Source organism: Gavialis gangeticus, unplaced genomic scaffold (assembly GCF_001723915.1).
Source record: "Gavialis gangeticus isolate Ggan-Ray unplaced genomic scaffold, GavGan_comp1, whole genome shotgun sequence".
NCBI classification, from domain to species: Eukaryota; Metazoa; Chordata; order Crocodylia; family Gavialidae; genus Gavialis; species Gavialis gangeticus.
The window spans coordinates 4561039-4578174 of NW_017729033.1; the positions used below are offsets into that span (position 1 = coordinate 4561039).

Here is a 17136-nt window from a genome sequence, read left to right on the forward strand (position 1 = left end):
CCCCCCCCCCCCCAAAAAAAAATTAATATGGATGAGAGTAAATTGACCTTGGAGGTTGGATTTGACAGGCATCTTATCAGTCCCGAATCTGTGTCTATGAAACTTAGCCTGGTTTCCTTGTTAAACTGGGTTGCCCATTTGGCAACATGAGGTGGTAGTACATGGCCCATGGTCAGCTATGTTGATGACCCCAACAAAGATTTTTTTTTTTCCTGGTTTCCTGCTAGCTGTTGTGGGGGGTGGGGAACACAACTGAATTAATTTGCTCCCTGCTTAGACTATATTTCCATGAAATGTATTGTTTAATAACTCCAGCCTCCAAATAATTGCCGGTTGTGAGCTTAAAACATATTGAGGTGTAATGAATGCTTTGAACGGTGCATAGGTTCACTCCCAGCTGTAGGAGATGTCTAGACTGTTGTGTTAGGAGGTGGATTTAAGTATAAAGAGGGCGTTACAGAAGGGGCCATTGCAGTCAAAAATGTGAGATGCTGTTCTGTCCCACATTGTGCAAACAAGGAGAGCTCTGCCTTGCATCAAATTAAGGCTTTCTAACAGGCGGCCCTCGGTTTGGCAGGTAGTTAGGTTACTTTATTCATGTAAGTTAACAGCCTGTCCATCAGAAAGCCATCCACCTGGTAAATGGGCCAATATTGAATATACTTACAAGTGAATTATGCGGAGCTATATGGAGGAATTTAATTGTTCCCCTCCTACCTGCACGACATGCTCCTCTGTCCAGGCCTTTAAGGGCCTATTAGTGAAATGGCATTTGGGAGGCTTATTAAGATTATAAATCGTGCTAGAAAAGTGGAGGGCAGATGAAGTGCCAAAGCAGCGTCCAGCTCCTTTTAATTGCTGGTCATTTATTTGGCAAATGCTCACTGAAACAAAAACAAAAAAAAAAGCCTTGGAAATAACAGCTTTCCTTGGATTTATATTACATTTTAAAAATACATTGAATGCCATTAAGACTGGGAGGACAAAAGCTCAGGAGGTAGGATAGAGGGTCATTTATCATACGTTGCTCAAAGTCGTTGATACCTGTTCCTGGTTGCTCTCCAAAGGACAGGCAGGAGTACTCAGACAGCAAACGGATGTTTTTGGTAGCTGGAAAATTTGGTCCTGTTTTCTGTTTCATTTTCATATTTCTGCTGTGGACTTCGGGTCTGGCTTTGAACAAGTCACTGCTGCTTTCCACCCCCCGCGTCTCCTCCTTTCCGCTTGTAAGACGATGGTGATTTTTCTACTCCACCACTGTTGTATTGTGATTGTAAAATGTCCAATGTGGTACTTGCTCCTTTATGGAAGCTAACGATGGCACAACCGCTGTACTGAAAACCGCTGTGGGTAAGGGGGGAAACTAGACATCGAAAACGTTAGGTCCCGACTCCTGCTGGAAGTCACGGCAGTCTTTGAAAGAGCAAAATGATGGCTTAATTAAACCACCTTCCCCTCTCTCATGGGTCTGGAAGAGGTCCCACTCCTGCTTCCCCAGGGAGCTGTAACAGCACAGTTTTTTCATCATTGGAGACTGCCCGTATTGTCTAGAAAAAAAGATGGAGGATCAGGACCTGATACTTACCATGCATTGTCTTAATTTCAACCTAGCGGTGGTGGGAAAACCCTTTTTTCAAACCAAATTTAAGTATTGAGGCATCCATTAAAGGAGCAATATGAAATAAAAGCATCTTTTCCCCTTCCCCTTTCTTCCCCCCTCCATTTCACTTTAAAAGTGCCTTTGCAAACAGTTTAGAGCCCTGGATGAATGGATGTGTGTGGAAATGTGAGGCATTACCTGTGCATTTATTCTCTCTACAATAGAGGAAGCCCTCTAGCTAGAGCAATTGATCTGCAGCACAGCAAGTTTAGGGCGAGCTTTTCTGGGCTCTTAAAAGCCAGAAAGGAAGGATGAGGGGAAGTAGTTCTGTAAGCTCGAAATTGGGTCCAGGAGTGGAGCCCAGATGGTCCAGCCTCAGAGAGCAGGATTGACATCTAAAAGAGAGAGAAGTGGCTGTCGTTAAAATGCCATTTTTTGTCTGCATCAGCAGCAGTAGTGAAGCCACCTGTTCTTTCATACGTTGTCATAGCTAGAATTTATTGAGCATTATCCAGGAGGAAAAATGATCTGCTTTTGCACATTGCGTGGGCCCTAACGATTCCTCCTTTCCCGACAGTTGCACTATAAAGTCCCTTCAGCGACGTCATGTTTGCATCAGCCGCCTGGAGAGGCCTCAGAACTGGGGAGAAAACTCCTGCGAAGTGAGATTTGTGATACTGGTGCTTGCTCCTCCGAAGATGGTGAGTCTTGCTGTCAGTCATGCCAATCAATGCCTTGGAAGGTTTCCGATACGGTTATTTTGTTTTCTTTTTCATCCGGGGTCCTGGTAGGTTACGCAACAACCCATCGTCTAGACATAACGAGATGCAACGGAAAGTGAACGGGACAGATTACCACCACAGGTCTACTTCTGACTAAGGCATTGAGTTATGACAAATGGGTTTTCTCTCTCCTTATCTTCCCCCGCCCCCCCAGGCTCTCCCAGGCTCATTAGAGAATGGAATGACCTCTATTCTAGCACTGGAAGGGGGAGATCTGCAAAAAAGCTGCCCTTAATTTTGACTATTGTGATATCAGTCAGGGCTGAGGATACCTCTATCCTTCTCATCCTGACATCTGATTGCCAGCTATGCCAGCAACCCCCCCTTGTGTAGGCACACCTTTGATGGTTCAGGATGGCATTTCTCATGACTCAAGTGGGTCGCAAGAATGTACGAACGCATCGTGGACAAACTTTTTAAAAATGGATTATCCTTTAAAAGAGAAAATTATGGGAAATGGTGGCTGAAAGAGTTGCAGCCTGAAAGGGGCTTGTTAGGGCCCTCCTGTACCCCAACACACTGGGAGACTGGAGCCCATGGGTGGGGAGCAGTGGGTCGGGACTGGCCTTTGACATTTGCAAATGGGTCCTGGTACAAAAAAAGGTTGAGAGCCACTGGTTTAGGAGACTGGTGGAAGGTATTCTGGCAAAAGGGCTTTGTCTGTAAAAGCTGTATCGTCACCAAGAAGTACGTTCACCCTGGAATTGAGGGCATCACTGCAGCATCTGTAGATATACTGCAGCCAAGCCTCAGTCTAGCTTGGGTACCCTCATGGTGAAGATGCAGCTGCACAGGCCTCATTACTTGGCTAGCAGCATCTCTTTATTAGTATCAAAACCACCGAGGTTAAACGTGGCTTGGGCATGTCTTCGCATGCTGCTCTTGTACCTCTTTTTGCTGTGTAGATGGGGCCAGTGGCTGACCTAGTGTATAACCAGACTGTTTTTTAATACTGCTACAAAGCATAGCAGGGTGGGCCTCTAGTAAGCTTGCATCCACTGATCTCCCGTTACTATTTTTGTCCACAGATTTCTCACAGAAAACGAAAGCTAAACTAGGGTTATTTATTTCTGAATGAACAAAGCAGTGTGTTGTGGTTTAGACTTTTTTTTTTCAATGACCACAAGGATTTCCCCCCCACCTTTCTAATAGATGGAACTGTTTTCTCTGTCTCTATATGGTGTCATAATTCAGCACACTATCATGACTTTCAATCTCCTGCAGAGATGAGATTTGGTCCTGCTGTCTGGACCAAGTTTTTCCAGACTGACTGAGCAGTTTGTACTTTCCAATACAAACATAAAAAAAAAAAAAAATTGGATCTCATTCCACTCAGCAAAATCTACAGGCTGAAAACAGCTTTTTCACGTGAAAAGCCAGCAGCAAACTGCACCAATTCATAGTGGTATCTTTTTTTTTTAACATCATAAACTTATTATTTGTTCAGAGCCAGCAAAATGCTGAGCTTTTAGCAAGTAAGAGGAAGACACTGGAGCTGAGAGAGCTGAGTGGTGATGGCCCGTGTCCAGCTAAAGGGAAACGAGTGGAGCCTCTGAATCGATAGCAGTGAGATGGATTGAAGAAAAGTCGCAGTTGTCTTAATTGACTGATTCTTTGCATTGGCCTTGCTACCAAGCCCAAACTTATACACATGACTCGGTAATTAGAATAACAAGCTTGTTGGCACTATCAACCCAAGTGTCCTGGAAATGCAACCTGTCCTGGCTTAAAAGCCACTCCCCAACCTTTCACTCTTGCTGTCATCTTTTCTTTGCATCCCCACATCTTTTATCTGTTTAGAAAGGGTTGAGGCCCATCTTGCTGGGGCGTCATTTTGAGGCTCATCTTGCTTGGGTCATCTGATTCCAGCACTCTTTTCTGCCCAAGTGCAGGGGGGCTGGACCCGATGATGTGAAAGGTCCCTTCCAGCCCCTACCAACTATGAAACTAATGTAGTCTCCATCCACGCAGGAAAAACTTAGGGGTGGGAGGTCTTAGGTGCAGAGAAGGTGGGTGTCATTGCATTTGCTACAGAAGTTGCTAGAAATACTCTCAGAGCCCCTCAGGCTAGGTGCAGCGCAGGTAGGAGGTAAGAGTCCTCTTGCCAGAAAGCTGGCAAATGGGTCTTCCTTCATTGGTTTACACCAAAATATTTGCAAGCTAATAGAGTGAACCAGCTTCATAACGGAGGGCGCTCCACCAAGGACATGCCACAAACACCTGGGGCTGGGAGTTGAGTCCAAGGGGTGGTAGAAAGAACATGCTGGGAAACCTCAGCTAAAGCAGGAGACGTATAGGGCCTTTCTGATCATTGGGGCCCTGTACTTTGTTAAAATGGAGGCCATGAGTGCGCGACTCATCTGTGCTGCAAGTTGGGCCTTGGAATGGCTCTTTTTTTCTTTTTTTTTTTGGCAAGGCTAATTACGAAATCTGTCTTACAGAAATAATTCTAAAAATACCATGAATGGAAACTATCTAAGTGCAGTAAGGGTGCATTTGCATTGTAGTTGAAGGATGCCTTTGCTCTGAGCTTAAGACATCTTGCACAATAGGGGAGCAACATTTTTTTGGACTACAGACATACCAGGGAATGTGACCTGGTAAGTGCAGATAAAAATCTAATGGATTCAAGTATTGAATCCCATCTTTGGAAGGGGGAGGGAAGACGTCCAGGATCAATGCCTGATTCTTGAAGGGCTTTTGAAATTCTGCTTGGGCAGGTGTCTTCACAGCTGAGAGGAGGATAGGAAAGTCAGGCTGGAAGAGACCTCCATGAGGTCGTCTAGTCCAGTCCCCTGCTTAAGGTAGGATCATCCCTAACCAAACCATCCCAGCCAAGTGTCTGTCCAGTCTGCTCTAGGAAATCTCTTATGGGGAGAGAGGGGTGGAAATTCTCCAGATTCTTTAGGCAGCCTAAATTTCCCCTGCTGCAGCTCAGGACCATTGCTCCTAGTCATTCTCTTATGGCCACAGAGAAAAGCCCACTTCCATCCCCTCTCTAATTGCCTTTCAGGTATTTGAAGACTGTTAGGAAATCCCCCTTCAGTCTTCCTTCTTCCAGACTATGTAACCCTAGTTTTTATAGCCTTTCCCTGCAAGTCCATGCTTCCCAGGCCCCTAACCATTTCCGTTGCGCTCTGCTGGCTTCTTTCCAATCTGTCCACGTCCTTGAAGTATGCGGCCCAAAAGTGGGCATAGGAGTCCAGGTGAGGTCTTGCCAGATGCAGGCTCCTCTGCAGCTCCCGATTTTTGTATGTACCGTTGCTACACTGTGCAGATACGGAGCAGATCTACCATTTCCTTTGCACTATGCTCTGGACATTTGTTCTTGGAGTACTTGGCCTCTACCTGATTAAAGGCCCCTTTCTCACTGTGCCAAAGCCGAACACTCGAAGAACATACCAGTAACTCATGGGGATGTTAAAATAATCTGTTGAAGTTGCTGACCCCTTCTTTTCCTGTCTTTAATCCTTTTTTGCTTTTTTTCTAGCAAGTACCTTGGAAGGAAATGGGAATTGCTGCTTTTTAAGAGTTTTAGCTTCTCCTTGCTTTCTCCAGTCTCCCGTGTACCCCTAGCCCCTTCCCCCTTGCATGCATGACACCCATCACCTCGCAGATACCGACCATGTTGTGACAAACGGGATTTTAACTTCGGCGATGAATAAGTGCAAGCTGCTGGGGAGCTTCTGGACACCACCAGTCTGGCTTCTGTCAAATGTCTGTGGAATATAAATTCAGATATATGACCTTAACAAAATGTTTTCTGTGAGAATTGGCCACAGTCTCTTTCTACCCATATTTGCAATAAGATAAGGGCATAAACCTTCCTGGGGAAAGGAAAGCTCTTGGCTATATCTCACAGTCCTTAACCTTCTGGATGTCATTAACTGCTAAAGCCAGACTTAGCTTTGAAAATGTTCCCCGGTAGAAAGATGCCTATCAAATAGCTCCACCTCCATCAGTGTTGCAGTGGTCTCGGGCCGGGTCCTTCAAAAACGATTCTTCGACTTGAACGACATTTGGATCAGGCCCAGTTGCACACATCGCAGCACGGTGGTTGAGATTTCAGCAGATGTACGTAGATGGTGCTGCCTTCTGCACTTCCCTGCAAGAAATCTCCCAAGCACCTGAAGTCCAGTCAAGAGTCTTAAAATGTTAATGTGGAGGCTTGCACGGCCTCTGGTTGCAGAGGAAACGTGAAAACCTGCGTTCTGCTCTTAGTTGGAAGAGGAACAACTTGAACTTTTTCTGTTAGGTTTTTCAGAGCTTGAATGCATTTACGATGAATAATCGATGCAATTTTTTTCCCCGCCCCCTCCTCTCCCTCCAGAAAAGTACAAAAACTGCCACGGAAGTGGGTAGGACGTTTGCCACCATGTTTTCAGATATAACTTTCCGGCAGAAGCTTCTGGAAACAAAAACGGAAGAAGAGTTTAAAGAAGCTTTAGTCCATCAACGCCACCTTTTGACTGTGGTGAACCAGAGACCCTCGGCAGTGAATGATGGGCACAAAACGCACAGCCACAAGCCGCTCAAGGTAGGGGGGGGACAGGTCTGGTCCGTCTACCGGTTGTTTCTGTGTAAAAGACCCTCTGGGATATTTATTTTCTTCGCCCTACACTAGCCCTGCTTATTCATGCCAGCGATTTACACTTCCACAGCCTCAAGCCGGGTGGTTTGTACCATTTTCTAGTCTAGCTAAACCATTTCTGTTGTTGGAAAGTAAGTAAATCTCCTTTGCAGCAGCGCAAATGGGTTTGAAAACTTTAGAGCGTGTCCATCCCCTGTCCCGTGCGAGCCTGGGTACACTGGTGAACAACGAGCTCCGATGAATCGTTCCTGCTTCACGCAAGCCTGGCCCCGTAAATAAAGCGGAGAAGATGACTCGAGAGCAGGTCTGAGTGCGGGCCCGTAGTCCGGTGCTTGGGGTCCCCCAAGATGGACCATCTGGGCACGGTGCTAAGATGCTCGTACTTGGAGCTGCTCCGAGCCGTCTGCTCTGCCTAATGCGTGAGCCCGAGCCGCAATAAATGGCTGCGACTTTTCTCGCATGCAGGCTTGTTGAGGAAGCAGGGTAGATGCTTCCCAAGAGGCTCTTTAGTACCTTTATGAAATATGAACAGGGACAGAAGAAAAACTCACAAGAATCACTGTGTGTTTATACCTTTTTAAATTTTCATTCAGGATGAAGTTGTAATGAAGCAACCCCATTTTACATGGTAGGGTTGCAAAGGGGTAAGGGACATTAGGACGGACTGAAATCGTTTAGTTTGGGATGCTAAGCAAGGCTAAGGATTGATGGAGACTCATCTACTGTACCTGCTGCCCAAAGGCAGGATAAGCTATACTTAAACTGCCCCCAACAGATGTTAGTCTCCCTGCTGTTCAGCATCCTCCTGTGATGTGGACTCTACAACTTCCACCCCCAGGTAATCGGATCCAAGGGCTGCAGTTCGAAAGCTTTTCGCAACGTCCGTCCAGTATCTCCCTTGGTTTTAAATTGCAACATTAGCACTTGTCCTATCCCCAGTGGATGCAGAGAACAGCTTAAACCTTCCTCTTGGCAGCAGCGCTTTTCTCTTTTATCTGTCCTTAACCCTCTGCTGCCTATATCCCTGAAACCCTTTCTGCAGACACCAGTGCAATGTTACACTAGTGGCTGTGGTTCCCTACTTGGAAAATATTTACGATACCCGTACTTGAGGATTTTTCAAGCTTTCTAATGGGTTTTTTGACACGGGCAGACGTAGTTTCATAGTTTCTAGGGCTGGAAGGGACCTGAACAGATCATCAAGTCCAACCCCCTGCCCTGGGCAGGAATGAGTGCTGGGATCATAATACTCCAGCCAGATATCTATCCAACCTCCTTTTGAAGACCCCCAAGGCAGGGGAGAGCACCACCTCCTTCGGGAGCCCATTCCAGAGCCTGGCAGCCCTAACCGTAAACAGGTCGGTCCCTCCAGAAACCACATTGGTGATGAGGAGCAGGGTGGTCTAACATGTTCCCATTTAAAATATAGCCACGCTTCAATGTAAAGCTGAAGTCCATTTTATTTTTGTTCTACACATCCTGACAGGTGCTGGCTTCATAGTACTAACTGTGGAGTGTCCTCACGCTTCATAGACTGTGACCCCTTTAGGAGCAAGGCCATGTCTACGTCCGGAGGGTCTTTGCTGGTAGAGCTCTGAGATGCACAAACTCTTGGGCCAGGTACAGAGGTTCAAAAAGCCCGAGGCAGATTCACATCAACTTCCACAGCTTTTTCTAAGCACCTTAGATTAGATTAATTCAGGAGCAAAGAGACCTTGCATTCACCCTTCAGGGGAGAAAGGGGTATGAAGGCAGCCTGCACTGGCTGCACCCCACCCAACACCTGGCTATGCATCCCCCAGCTGTTCTGGAGAGGGCCAGGGAGGGGGCTGCTGCTTCCCCACCCCTGCCCTACCTGGCTGACTGGTGCAGGCAGGATGCAGGACTGGGGAGCAGAGGCTTTGCTGCCTCAGCTTTGTGACAGCCTGGGGGGGTGGCCCTGGGCTTGCTTGGCTGGAGCAGATCAGCACTAGTAGCGGCTAGCCTGCCTGCCTGGAGGGGCAGGGGGTGCAGTTAGGGGGGGCCTGCAAAGGAACCTGGGATGCTGGAGGACAGTGACCCAAGTTGAGTCGGGAGGGATTTGGTACAGAAGTTCGATAGGCAGATCTAAGCTAAACTGATTAAATCTGCTACTACATCCATCAAGGATTTGTTTCAGACTGGGTTCTGCCATGTTTAAACCCGTCTGTGTGCACTGAACTTCTGTTTTGTTAGAGGCTTTGGCTGGTTTCCAATCATTTTATACTGGTTTATGTGTGATGTCTTTTCCTAGCCTCAGTGGGGATACTGGTGCAGCTTAACTAACTCCCTGAACAACTATGCCAGCAGTACGACTGTTGTTCCAGGGTAACTTATACCGATGCTGCGATTCTACCTGGTGTAGCCTGGAGGGTCACTTCTTTGGTCATTCCACACAGAGCTCTTCTCGCAGCACTTTTTAAATGGGGATTAAGCCTTTATCTTTCTTCTGGGTTTTCCCTTTGCCCGAAGAAAGAGAATAGCATGGTGTTGGACAGTAAAGGGTGAGTAGCGCATCAAAACTGGGCAGCTTAGTTATTTGCATAAGAATATCTCCGGTGCCTCTAACTTTTTAGTCTGTGCAACAGCTTTAAAAACAAAACAAAACAGGGGAAATACAATATCACCACCTGGGAGCAAACAAATGTCTAAGCTGAAGTGTAATTACTGCTTCTGAACCACCCTGAATGTAATCAAATGCCACCATATACTGAAAACAGCTATGGTATTAACCCTAAGTGAGTGCTGCTTGGTGTGGGGTGGGAATGATGATTGTAGGCAGCATACAAATTGGTCCTTTGCTGCCTTTCCCCCGGACCTCTCCTGCAGCAGCTGCAGGGAGTAGGTACAGTATTTTGCATAAATGAAAGAATTGATCTTTCCCAAGTCCTCCATCCTACCTCTGCTAACACATTACAAGGAACTGCAGTGTTGCAGAGTTATTAGCTCCACACTGTCTACAGGACCGTGCTGCTCCTCTTTCTGTCCAGGACCTGTTCAGGAAACATGACACGCTTTCAGCCCTTGCTGGATACTGTCTTAATCACATCCCCTTGAAATCCGTCCTCTTTACTGAGATATTTAATCATGACCTTATTAGAGCAAGGGTGGTCACAGCATCTATAAAGTATTGTAAGAGTCTATTTGTGTGTCATTAATATTGCAGGAGCTCCTGGAAACCCCAACCACGTTGGACCCTACTGTGTTAGGCAGCATGTGAGCAGGAAGCAAATAGCTCTCCTGGCTTACAGCCTGAATGACCATTTGTAATAGATAGGCAAGTGTGAGCAAGGAAGAAACTGGGGGAATAAACGGTGGTGATTTGGCATAGGCTGGTTGTACACGCAATACTGCAGCCCTCCCAGCCTACCACACCAAATGGTTGGGGTTTTCTGCAAGCAGCATGGCAGAGGTGAGGTTTTAGAGGAGATTGAAGAAGAGTCGGACAGTGGGTTTATGAAGATTGCCAGGAAGACGTAGGTGTGCGTGTGTGTGTTGTCCCCAGCCACCTCTATCCAGATGGCAGGGGTGGGAAGGTGCCAGAAGACTTGAGAGAAGTGGAAAATGGGGAGACCCGATCTGACTTGAGCGTCAGAGGGAAGGTGGTATTGCACCGTAGCAGGGGTAGGTAGGGCAGGGTTGGATATGTTAAAGGGTTCTCCAGAGTACCCTTGCAACGGAGGAGAGAGGCTGCCGTTGGGATGTGTTGATGGAGTTGAATGCGAGACCCGCAGATCTTGGGTGTGCCGGGGGCAGTGGTGGGGGTTGCAGACATGAAGGAGCTGAGGTGGACATGACAACAGCTGATACCAGAGATGATTGAGTTTCCATAAGCAGTGTCGCAGGGGAAGCTTGGGATGGTGGAGCAGCTGCACAGGAAGAAGCTTCTCGCATTCAAGACGGGCAGAAGAGGGAGAGGCAGATTGCACACAGCACTGGGATTTTTTGGGGTGCCAGGGTTGATGGGGATCACGTCTATCATAACAGAGAAGAGGGGAGGAAGGAGAGCAGGGTGACGTGTTCGGTGCACCTGCTCCCTTAGTCCCATTTTCCCTTACTTCAATGTTCACGCTCCTCCGTACGTTTTTCGCTCTTCCTTTCCCGCAGCCCTCACCTCCCCACGGAGCAACGCCGTCCATGCGGCTAAGCGCAGCACAGAGTTGCCAAACAAGCACATGGTTGTTCTCGTTATCTTTCTCCCCAAAGGCCAGGCGCTGTGTCCCCGTGCTTCCCACGGCAAGACGAGTAAACACACGCTGCTCATTAAAGCTATCATGAGTCTGTCTGGCTCGTGCCTCTGGGAAATTCGCCCTTCTAAAAATACTAACCGTCTCAATTACAATTGGCTTCAGCTCGCCACTGTTCCCATCATTTTAAGCTCCTCTTTCTCCATGTTTCATCGTTGCTCTCTAGCCACTGCACAATTCAAAATACTTCGCGCAGGTGATCAAGAGGGAGAAGGGCACGCCTTTGAAGGAAGGCTCAGCGGACCCACGGACAAAGCAATAATGCAAATGGGCCAGTGTTATAGCAAGAGAAACGCCTTTAATTACTTTGCCAATGGTGCATTTCTCTTGCTATAATAATGGAAGTGATAAAATAAATGCCCAGAAATGGATGTGTGTGTGCAGAAGATTCCACCATTGATCAACTAAAATATCTTTGATTTAGCTAATTTTGCCAGTCAAGGGAACAGGACAAGCGGCAGCAGAAGATTTCTAGGTTGGAGATTAGGAGGAACTTTCTGGCTCTGAAGGTGGTCGAGCCTTGGCACAGACGTGTAGAGAAAATGTAGCATCTCCATCCCTGCAAAGTGTCAAGAGCAGGTTGGATGCACGCTTGGCTAGGGTGGTTTAGTCAGGGGTGATCTTGTAAGGTCCCTTCCAGCCCTACTTTCCTCAGAACATATAGCTTGTGGTAAGAAGCATATCTTCAGTATTTAGTCCTGCAACAAGCCCACCCGGCCTTCATGTATGGGTGTTTATACACGTGCTCCAGAAGCAGGAGGAGGGTGTCCTAATTAAAGCGTTGGGAGCATCTTGTGTATCGGCATCCCCACGCTTAAATGGCGGCAGGGGCGTTTTAACTATAAAGCTCGTCAAATGAGTTCAAGTGCCCATCATTTTGAAGCGCGGGGATGCTGATGCGTGAGATGCTGCAGTCCGCTGAAGCACGGTAACTACCAGACTTGATTAATCAAGTCTGCTCATGTATAGATGCCCCAAGAGCCTTGCAGCTTTGTGTTGTGAAGGAGTTACAAGTGGTGTTAAGCATTTTACATCTGCATTCTTGCATGCAATTTATTCTTTGCATCAACAAGGATACCAAAGAAAATGAAGCACTCTAATTGGTGGGAGAATTAAATTTTCGGAAGGAACTGAAGTTTCCCATTTCACGGTTCAAGGAGCCAAATCCATTATGTTGTGCTGCGTTTTTGGAAGGATGTAGAAATAGGGAGGCTTTAATAAAAGCAGCAGAGAATATTACGCTGTTGGAAGTTGCTTACTGTGGCAGCTTTGCTAACTATTGCAGTTTTATTGTGAATCTTGCAATTTTGAGCATGCTTCCTAAAGCCCCAGAAGCTGGAATTGGGGCATCTGAAGAGAATATCAGTTTTTTGTTCTTTTTTTAAAAGAAATGAAGTGCCAATTAGATGTGGCATCAGGTGGCTTTTAAGCATCTCAGTAAGCAAACATGATCCTATTCCACTCTACACAGCAGACTCAAAGATGCTCGGTTGTCTAGATTTCTTACGCATCTCATTTTGGCCTAGGAAGATCCCGTGGCTCAGAAGCCATCCCAAATGGTTTCCTACACATCTGTCTATAATCTGAGCTCTGCCGTGATCTCCTTCTGTCGGGGAAGTGCATAAATTCTGGAGGGGCCCCCCAATCCCTTTAAATGGCAGGGCAAAAAAAATCATTGAGTGAGTGTGGCATTGAAAATGGGTGCTGGGAGCTGGGTCGTATCATGACAGAAGCTCTGAGAATGGGAAACTTCCCTTCTCCAGCGCATCAGCCTCTGGCGTCGCCTTAGACTCCCCGTTGCTAGACCCTGGGAGAGTAGTGCGACTTCTCGGGGCTGAATAGAGTCTGTCCTTGGTGGTCAGCTGGGCTGCTCATTGAGAGAAAAGGAGATCTGCGGAATAGAAACACAGTCCTAAGGCAAGATGCATGCTTTTGGGGCCAGTAAAAGCCAAGACCTAGGCTGTCTTAGGGACAGAAGTGGAACTGTGTCTTCACTTCTACCCCCAACCATTGCAGCAGAAAGTTTAGGGTGTATTTTTTTCACATTTTCAAAAACTCACAAACTAAAAGTGAATAGTCCAAACATATAAATGAAGAAGACTTCCTTTTTGAGCCAATTGAGTGATTTGGGAGGGCTCAGCTCTTCAAGCTGTAACGTTTTCGGGTTGCAGGTACTGCTATAGCTGGGCACTTCTAGGGAGCGTTTACTCTGCTGTGAATTTTTGCTTCCAGAGCTGTGGCAATTTAATGCTGTTATCTTTGCCTCCAAATTTCTGGACCTGTGGGGACCCCCACAGGTCGGATGACGCAGCCCCCCCATGCCAGATCGTGCCAGCGCACAAAAATGGGCCGCAGCTGGATCCAGTGCGTGGGGCCAAGCCTGTGCATGCGCCTGCTCCATGGCCGGATCTGACATTTGGGGTCGGATCCATGCACCAGGTTGGATGTACCGATTGTCTCTGTGCGCTGATCCCACACTTGATCCAGCCCACAGACTGATCTTGCTCACTTGTGCCATGGGGCTGGTATCTGAGCACCCCTGTTTTAGACCATCCGGTACCAGCCTCATCAACTTGCTTTGTGAAGAATAAGTACAACCTCATTATGCATGCATATTCCAGCTTAATTGGTGTAAACCACTTGTTCATCAGTCCTGATTCCAGTGAGGAAAGACCCTTCCTTGATCAATATATGCACTGATTGGTGCCCCAGGAAAGCCTACCTACATGATAGGTTCAGATGCCATTTCTGGAGCGTGAATGGTTATCTGCGGACATAGTTTTGAATATCATGGCATATGGATTTCAAGGTAGTTGTTTTGGGGGGTCGGGAGAGACTTTGCTTTTAAGTTTCTGTTCTGGGGGCTCAGAGCGATCTGGACTGGTAAACCAGAAGTTTCTGAGGTCTAATCACGGCTTGGCCATTACTTTCCCGGCTTTGGCTAGTCAAATCCCTGCCTTGTTATCAGTTTGCTCTTCTGCGTAGCAGGTAGCACAGTGCCTGCATGAATGCACATAGAGAGGTTTGGCTTTCTACAGTACTTCTGAGAGTATGTATTATTACCTATGTGCTAGGCACCTCGTTCTGTAAGATGTGATCCACATGCAGCATTCAAGCTGATTTAATTTTTTTTTCTGCCCACCAGCCCTGGAATAAGGTTAATCTTTGTAACAATGCCTGAGCCTTTTAAACTGACATAACATTTCCTTCCTCTCTCTAGTTGCATGACTTTTTCAATGTTGGCAAGGGGATTTTTGATGACATTGCACGAAGATTTCCAGTGTACGCTCTGGACTTCACTGACGGTAGGTTGCTCATGTTTATGGAAGAATCTCCCTGACTTTCCTTAATTCCTGTGATACGGTGTCCTGTTGACAATGTGGATTCTACGTTCTTTTGATATCTGCCCCTTTTTTTCCATTTAAAAAGAGAATCCCGCTAAAACCTATGAATAGCTTCTGAGCCGGCACGACACACTTGTGAATGGGTTAAGTTTGCAGCGTGCTCTTAATGGAAATTTTAGTTTTGCTAAAGCCAGGTCTTTAATTATGGTGATTTTAAGCTCCTTGTTTATTAGCATGCACAAGGAAGACATCAAAACTGATCAGAAACAAATTAGTTTTCATTAGCACAGTATGCTCCACTTCTGCTGTTGTCTTTGTAGTGCAGCAGCCGTCGATAGCTATTGTGGAAATGGTGTGGGAATTGTGCACCGTTACAAATGGAAATTGCAGGAACTTCGGTGGAGTCTGGTTATAATCTCCAGATATATGTTGCTAATTTACCAAAGCAGCATGGAGAATCATAGGGCTTGAGAATCAACCCAGATGCAATACTAGGGCTTAAATATCCAGTCTTATGCACCTGTTAAAGGTGTCCATCAGTTTTGGAGCAAGCACCATTTTCCAGTGCACCCTTCCATTTTCAAGGATCTCTGAACACTGCTTAAAAAAACACCGCAAAACTCCCCATCTTTATAGAGAAAAGTTGCATCCAAAACCTCAACCCAGCATCAGTTTGGTTTTGAATTATAGCTGGCTGTTGAGGTTTGAAGTAAATGGAGCTTTAATTTGCATAAAGCTATTTTGGGATTCATTGATCTTAAATGGTTGCATAAAATACAAAAAATATTGCAAGTGACCGTGCCATGTTAGGATGGAGACCTTCTTAGTCTCTTGTCTCGGGCTACCAGAGAAGCCCCTATGTTGTTTCCAAGATGACCTGGCTTTCTAGCAGCCGAAGTCTCCCAAATGCTTGCCTGGAAATTGCATTGTGTTTTTTAAATATATCTTTGTTTGTGACTGCCTGCCTTCTGAGGTTTTATTTGTCTGGACTGAGCAAACCTTGGGGAAAGCTTCCTGCTTTACCATCTGAGCTTTACACTGTTCTTGCTCAACTCCGAACCCTTCTCCGGGCAGTTGATAATTACCATCACTACTCTGCTGTCGTTAAGTTTTTACAGGGAGAAAGAACATCTCTTCTCAACTCTTCATGTAACGGAGTGCCTTAAAGTTAGCTCGTCAGGGAATCTCTATGGGGCAACTGTGGGCAAGGAAAATTATTTTCAGAAGTGGCATTAAGGTGCCTCGGGCTATTAAAAGTCACTAGTGTCTTGGTGAGCGTGTGAGGTTTTTTGCCTGGTGGCTATAGCACAGGAGCGGGAGCTGAGTACCAGGAGGAGATTTTAGCTTTACCTCTGACTGGTTGCCCAAAGTTAGATAAATGGCATGTGTGGGAGGATGACTTGACTGTAGAGCGGCTTAAATGGCACTTGGGAAAGTGCTGATTTGATTTGGATGTCCATTGTACTAAACTACAAAGCACATAACAACGATCCATGTATTTTTATACGCGCGCACATGCTCTCTCCATCATGTTCTGCTGTCTACGCTTATTTGCCCCTGGAGTTCCCAAGGCCCATCTTAAAAATGATGGGCTATTTTTGCCAATTTTCCCCAGGACCGTCTTTGTGCTCTTTGCATTTGCTGTGTGGGCCCTGGAGCCCATCAAACGACAGAGGCCACGTCAAAGCTTTGTCGAGCCTCCTCCAGATGCAGCGTACTTCTGCTTTGCCTGATGGGCTAATAAATGCTACCCCAGAGAGATTAGTTTTTCCCCCCACTCCAGCACCTGCACCGCAGTACTTGTCACAGTGAAGATCCCAGCCTAGCCGAAAGCAGAGGTGACGCCGATCACTTTTCTAGGGAGGCAACCGGTTAAAATAGCAGTGAGCTGTGTACGAACGCTGGCAAGTTAAAGCCACGTGACGGATGGGAATGCCATTTCATAATGACTTTCCAGACCTCTGTTCGTGACAGTGCTGCTTACGCCTATCATTATTATGGGTAAGAAATAAGTCATTCTATCTGCTGGAACCACTCCAGCAATTGCGAGATTCTCTGGAGTTGCTAGACCTGTCTGTCTGTCCTTCTTCTTCTTCCTTCATACGTCCCTTTTTTTCCACCTCTCCTTCCTCCCATCCTCTAATGTGCCCTGTAAAGGGTTGCCACGGACTCCCTTTTGAGAAGTGCTGCGCTAAACAACTGCATCGCCAGAAAGTTTCAAGCTACAAAGGAGTCCTCTTGGTAGAATGAAACACTTGGCTTGGAGCAGCACGTTCCTGCTCGCCGGTAGGGAGGAACGGGTTGAGGGCCTGGTGTTCCCACTTCCACTGGCCTTGCCTGGAAAGATGCAATTTTAGTGCATCATCGTGCAATCCCCTCTTGGCCACTAAAGCTGGATACTGTACTTGTCTGTGGAAGGTTGTGTGAGAGAGAGAAGGAGGGAAGTAACTTTGCCAAACTGGTGGCTTTGCTCCTACAAATAAGGGATCTGACAAAAGACCTTCTTTGGTTCATAGAAGTCTAACGTAAGTGCATCCAAAAGGCACCGTAATGC

The 17136-nt window shown here is 46.6% G+C and overlaps 1 protein-coding gene across 2 annotated transcripts in view; it reads left to right on the forward strand.

Annotated features, from left to right (window-relative positions):
* The window catches only part of SLC4A11 (solute carrier family 4 member 11), a 318296-nt gene that overhangs the window by 260236 nt on the left and 40924 nt on the right, over nt 1-17136 (forward strand). For both annotated transcript variants that reach the window (XM_019526497.1, XM_019526498.1), the window contains exons 7-9: nt 2178-2301; nt 6713-6919; nt 14459-14543. In XM_019526497.1, coding sequence (XP_019382042.1) covers nt 2178-2301; nt 6713-6919; nt 14459-14543 — 416 coding nt within the window. The remainder of the gene's footprint in view (nt 1-2177; nt 2302-6712; nt 6920-14458; nt 14544-17136) is intronic.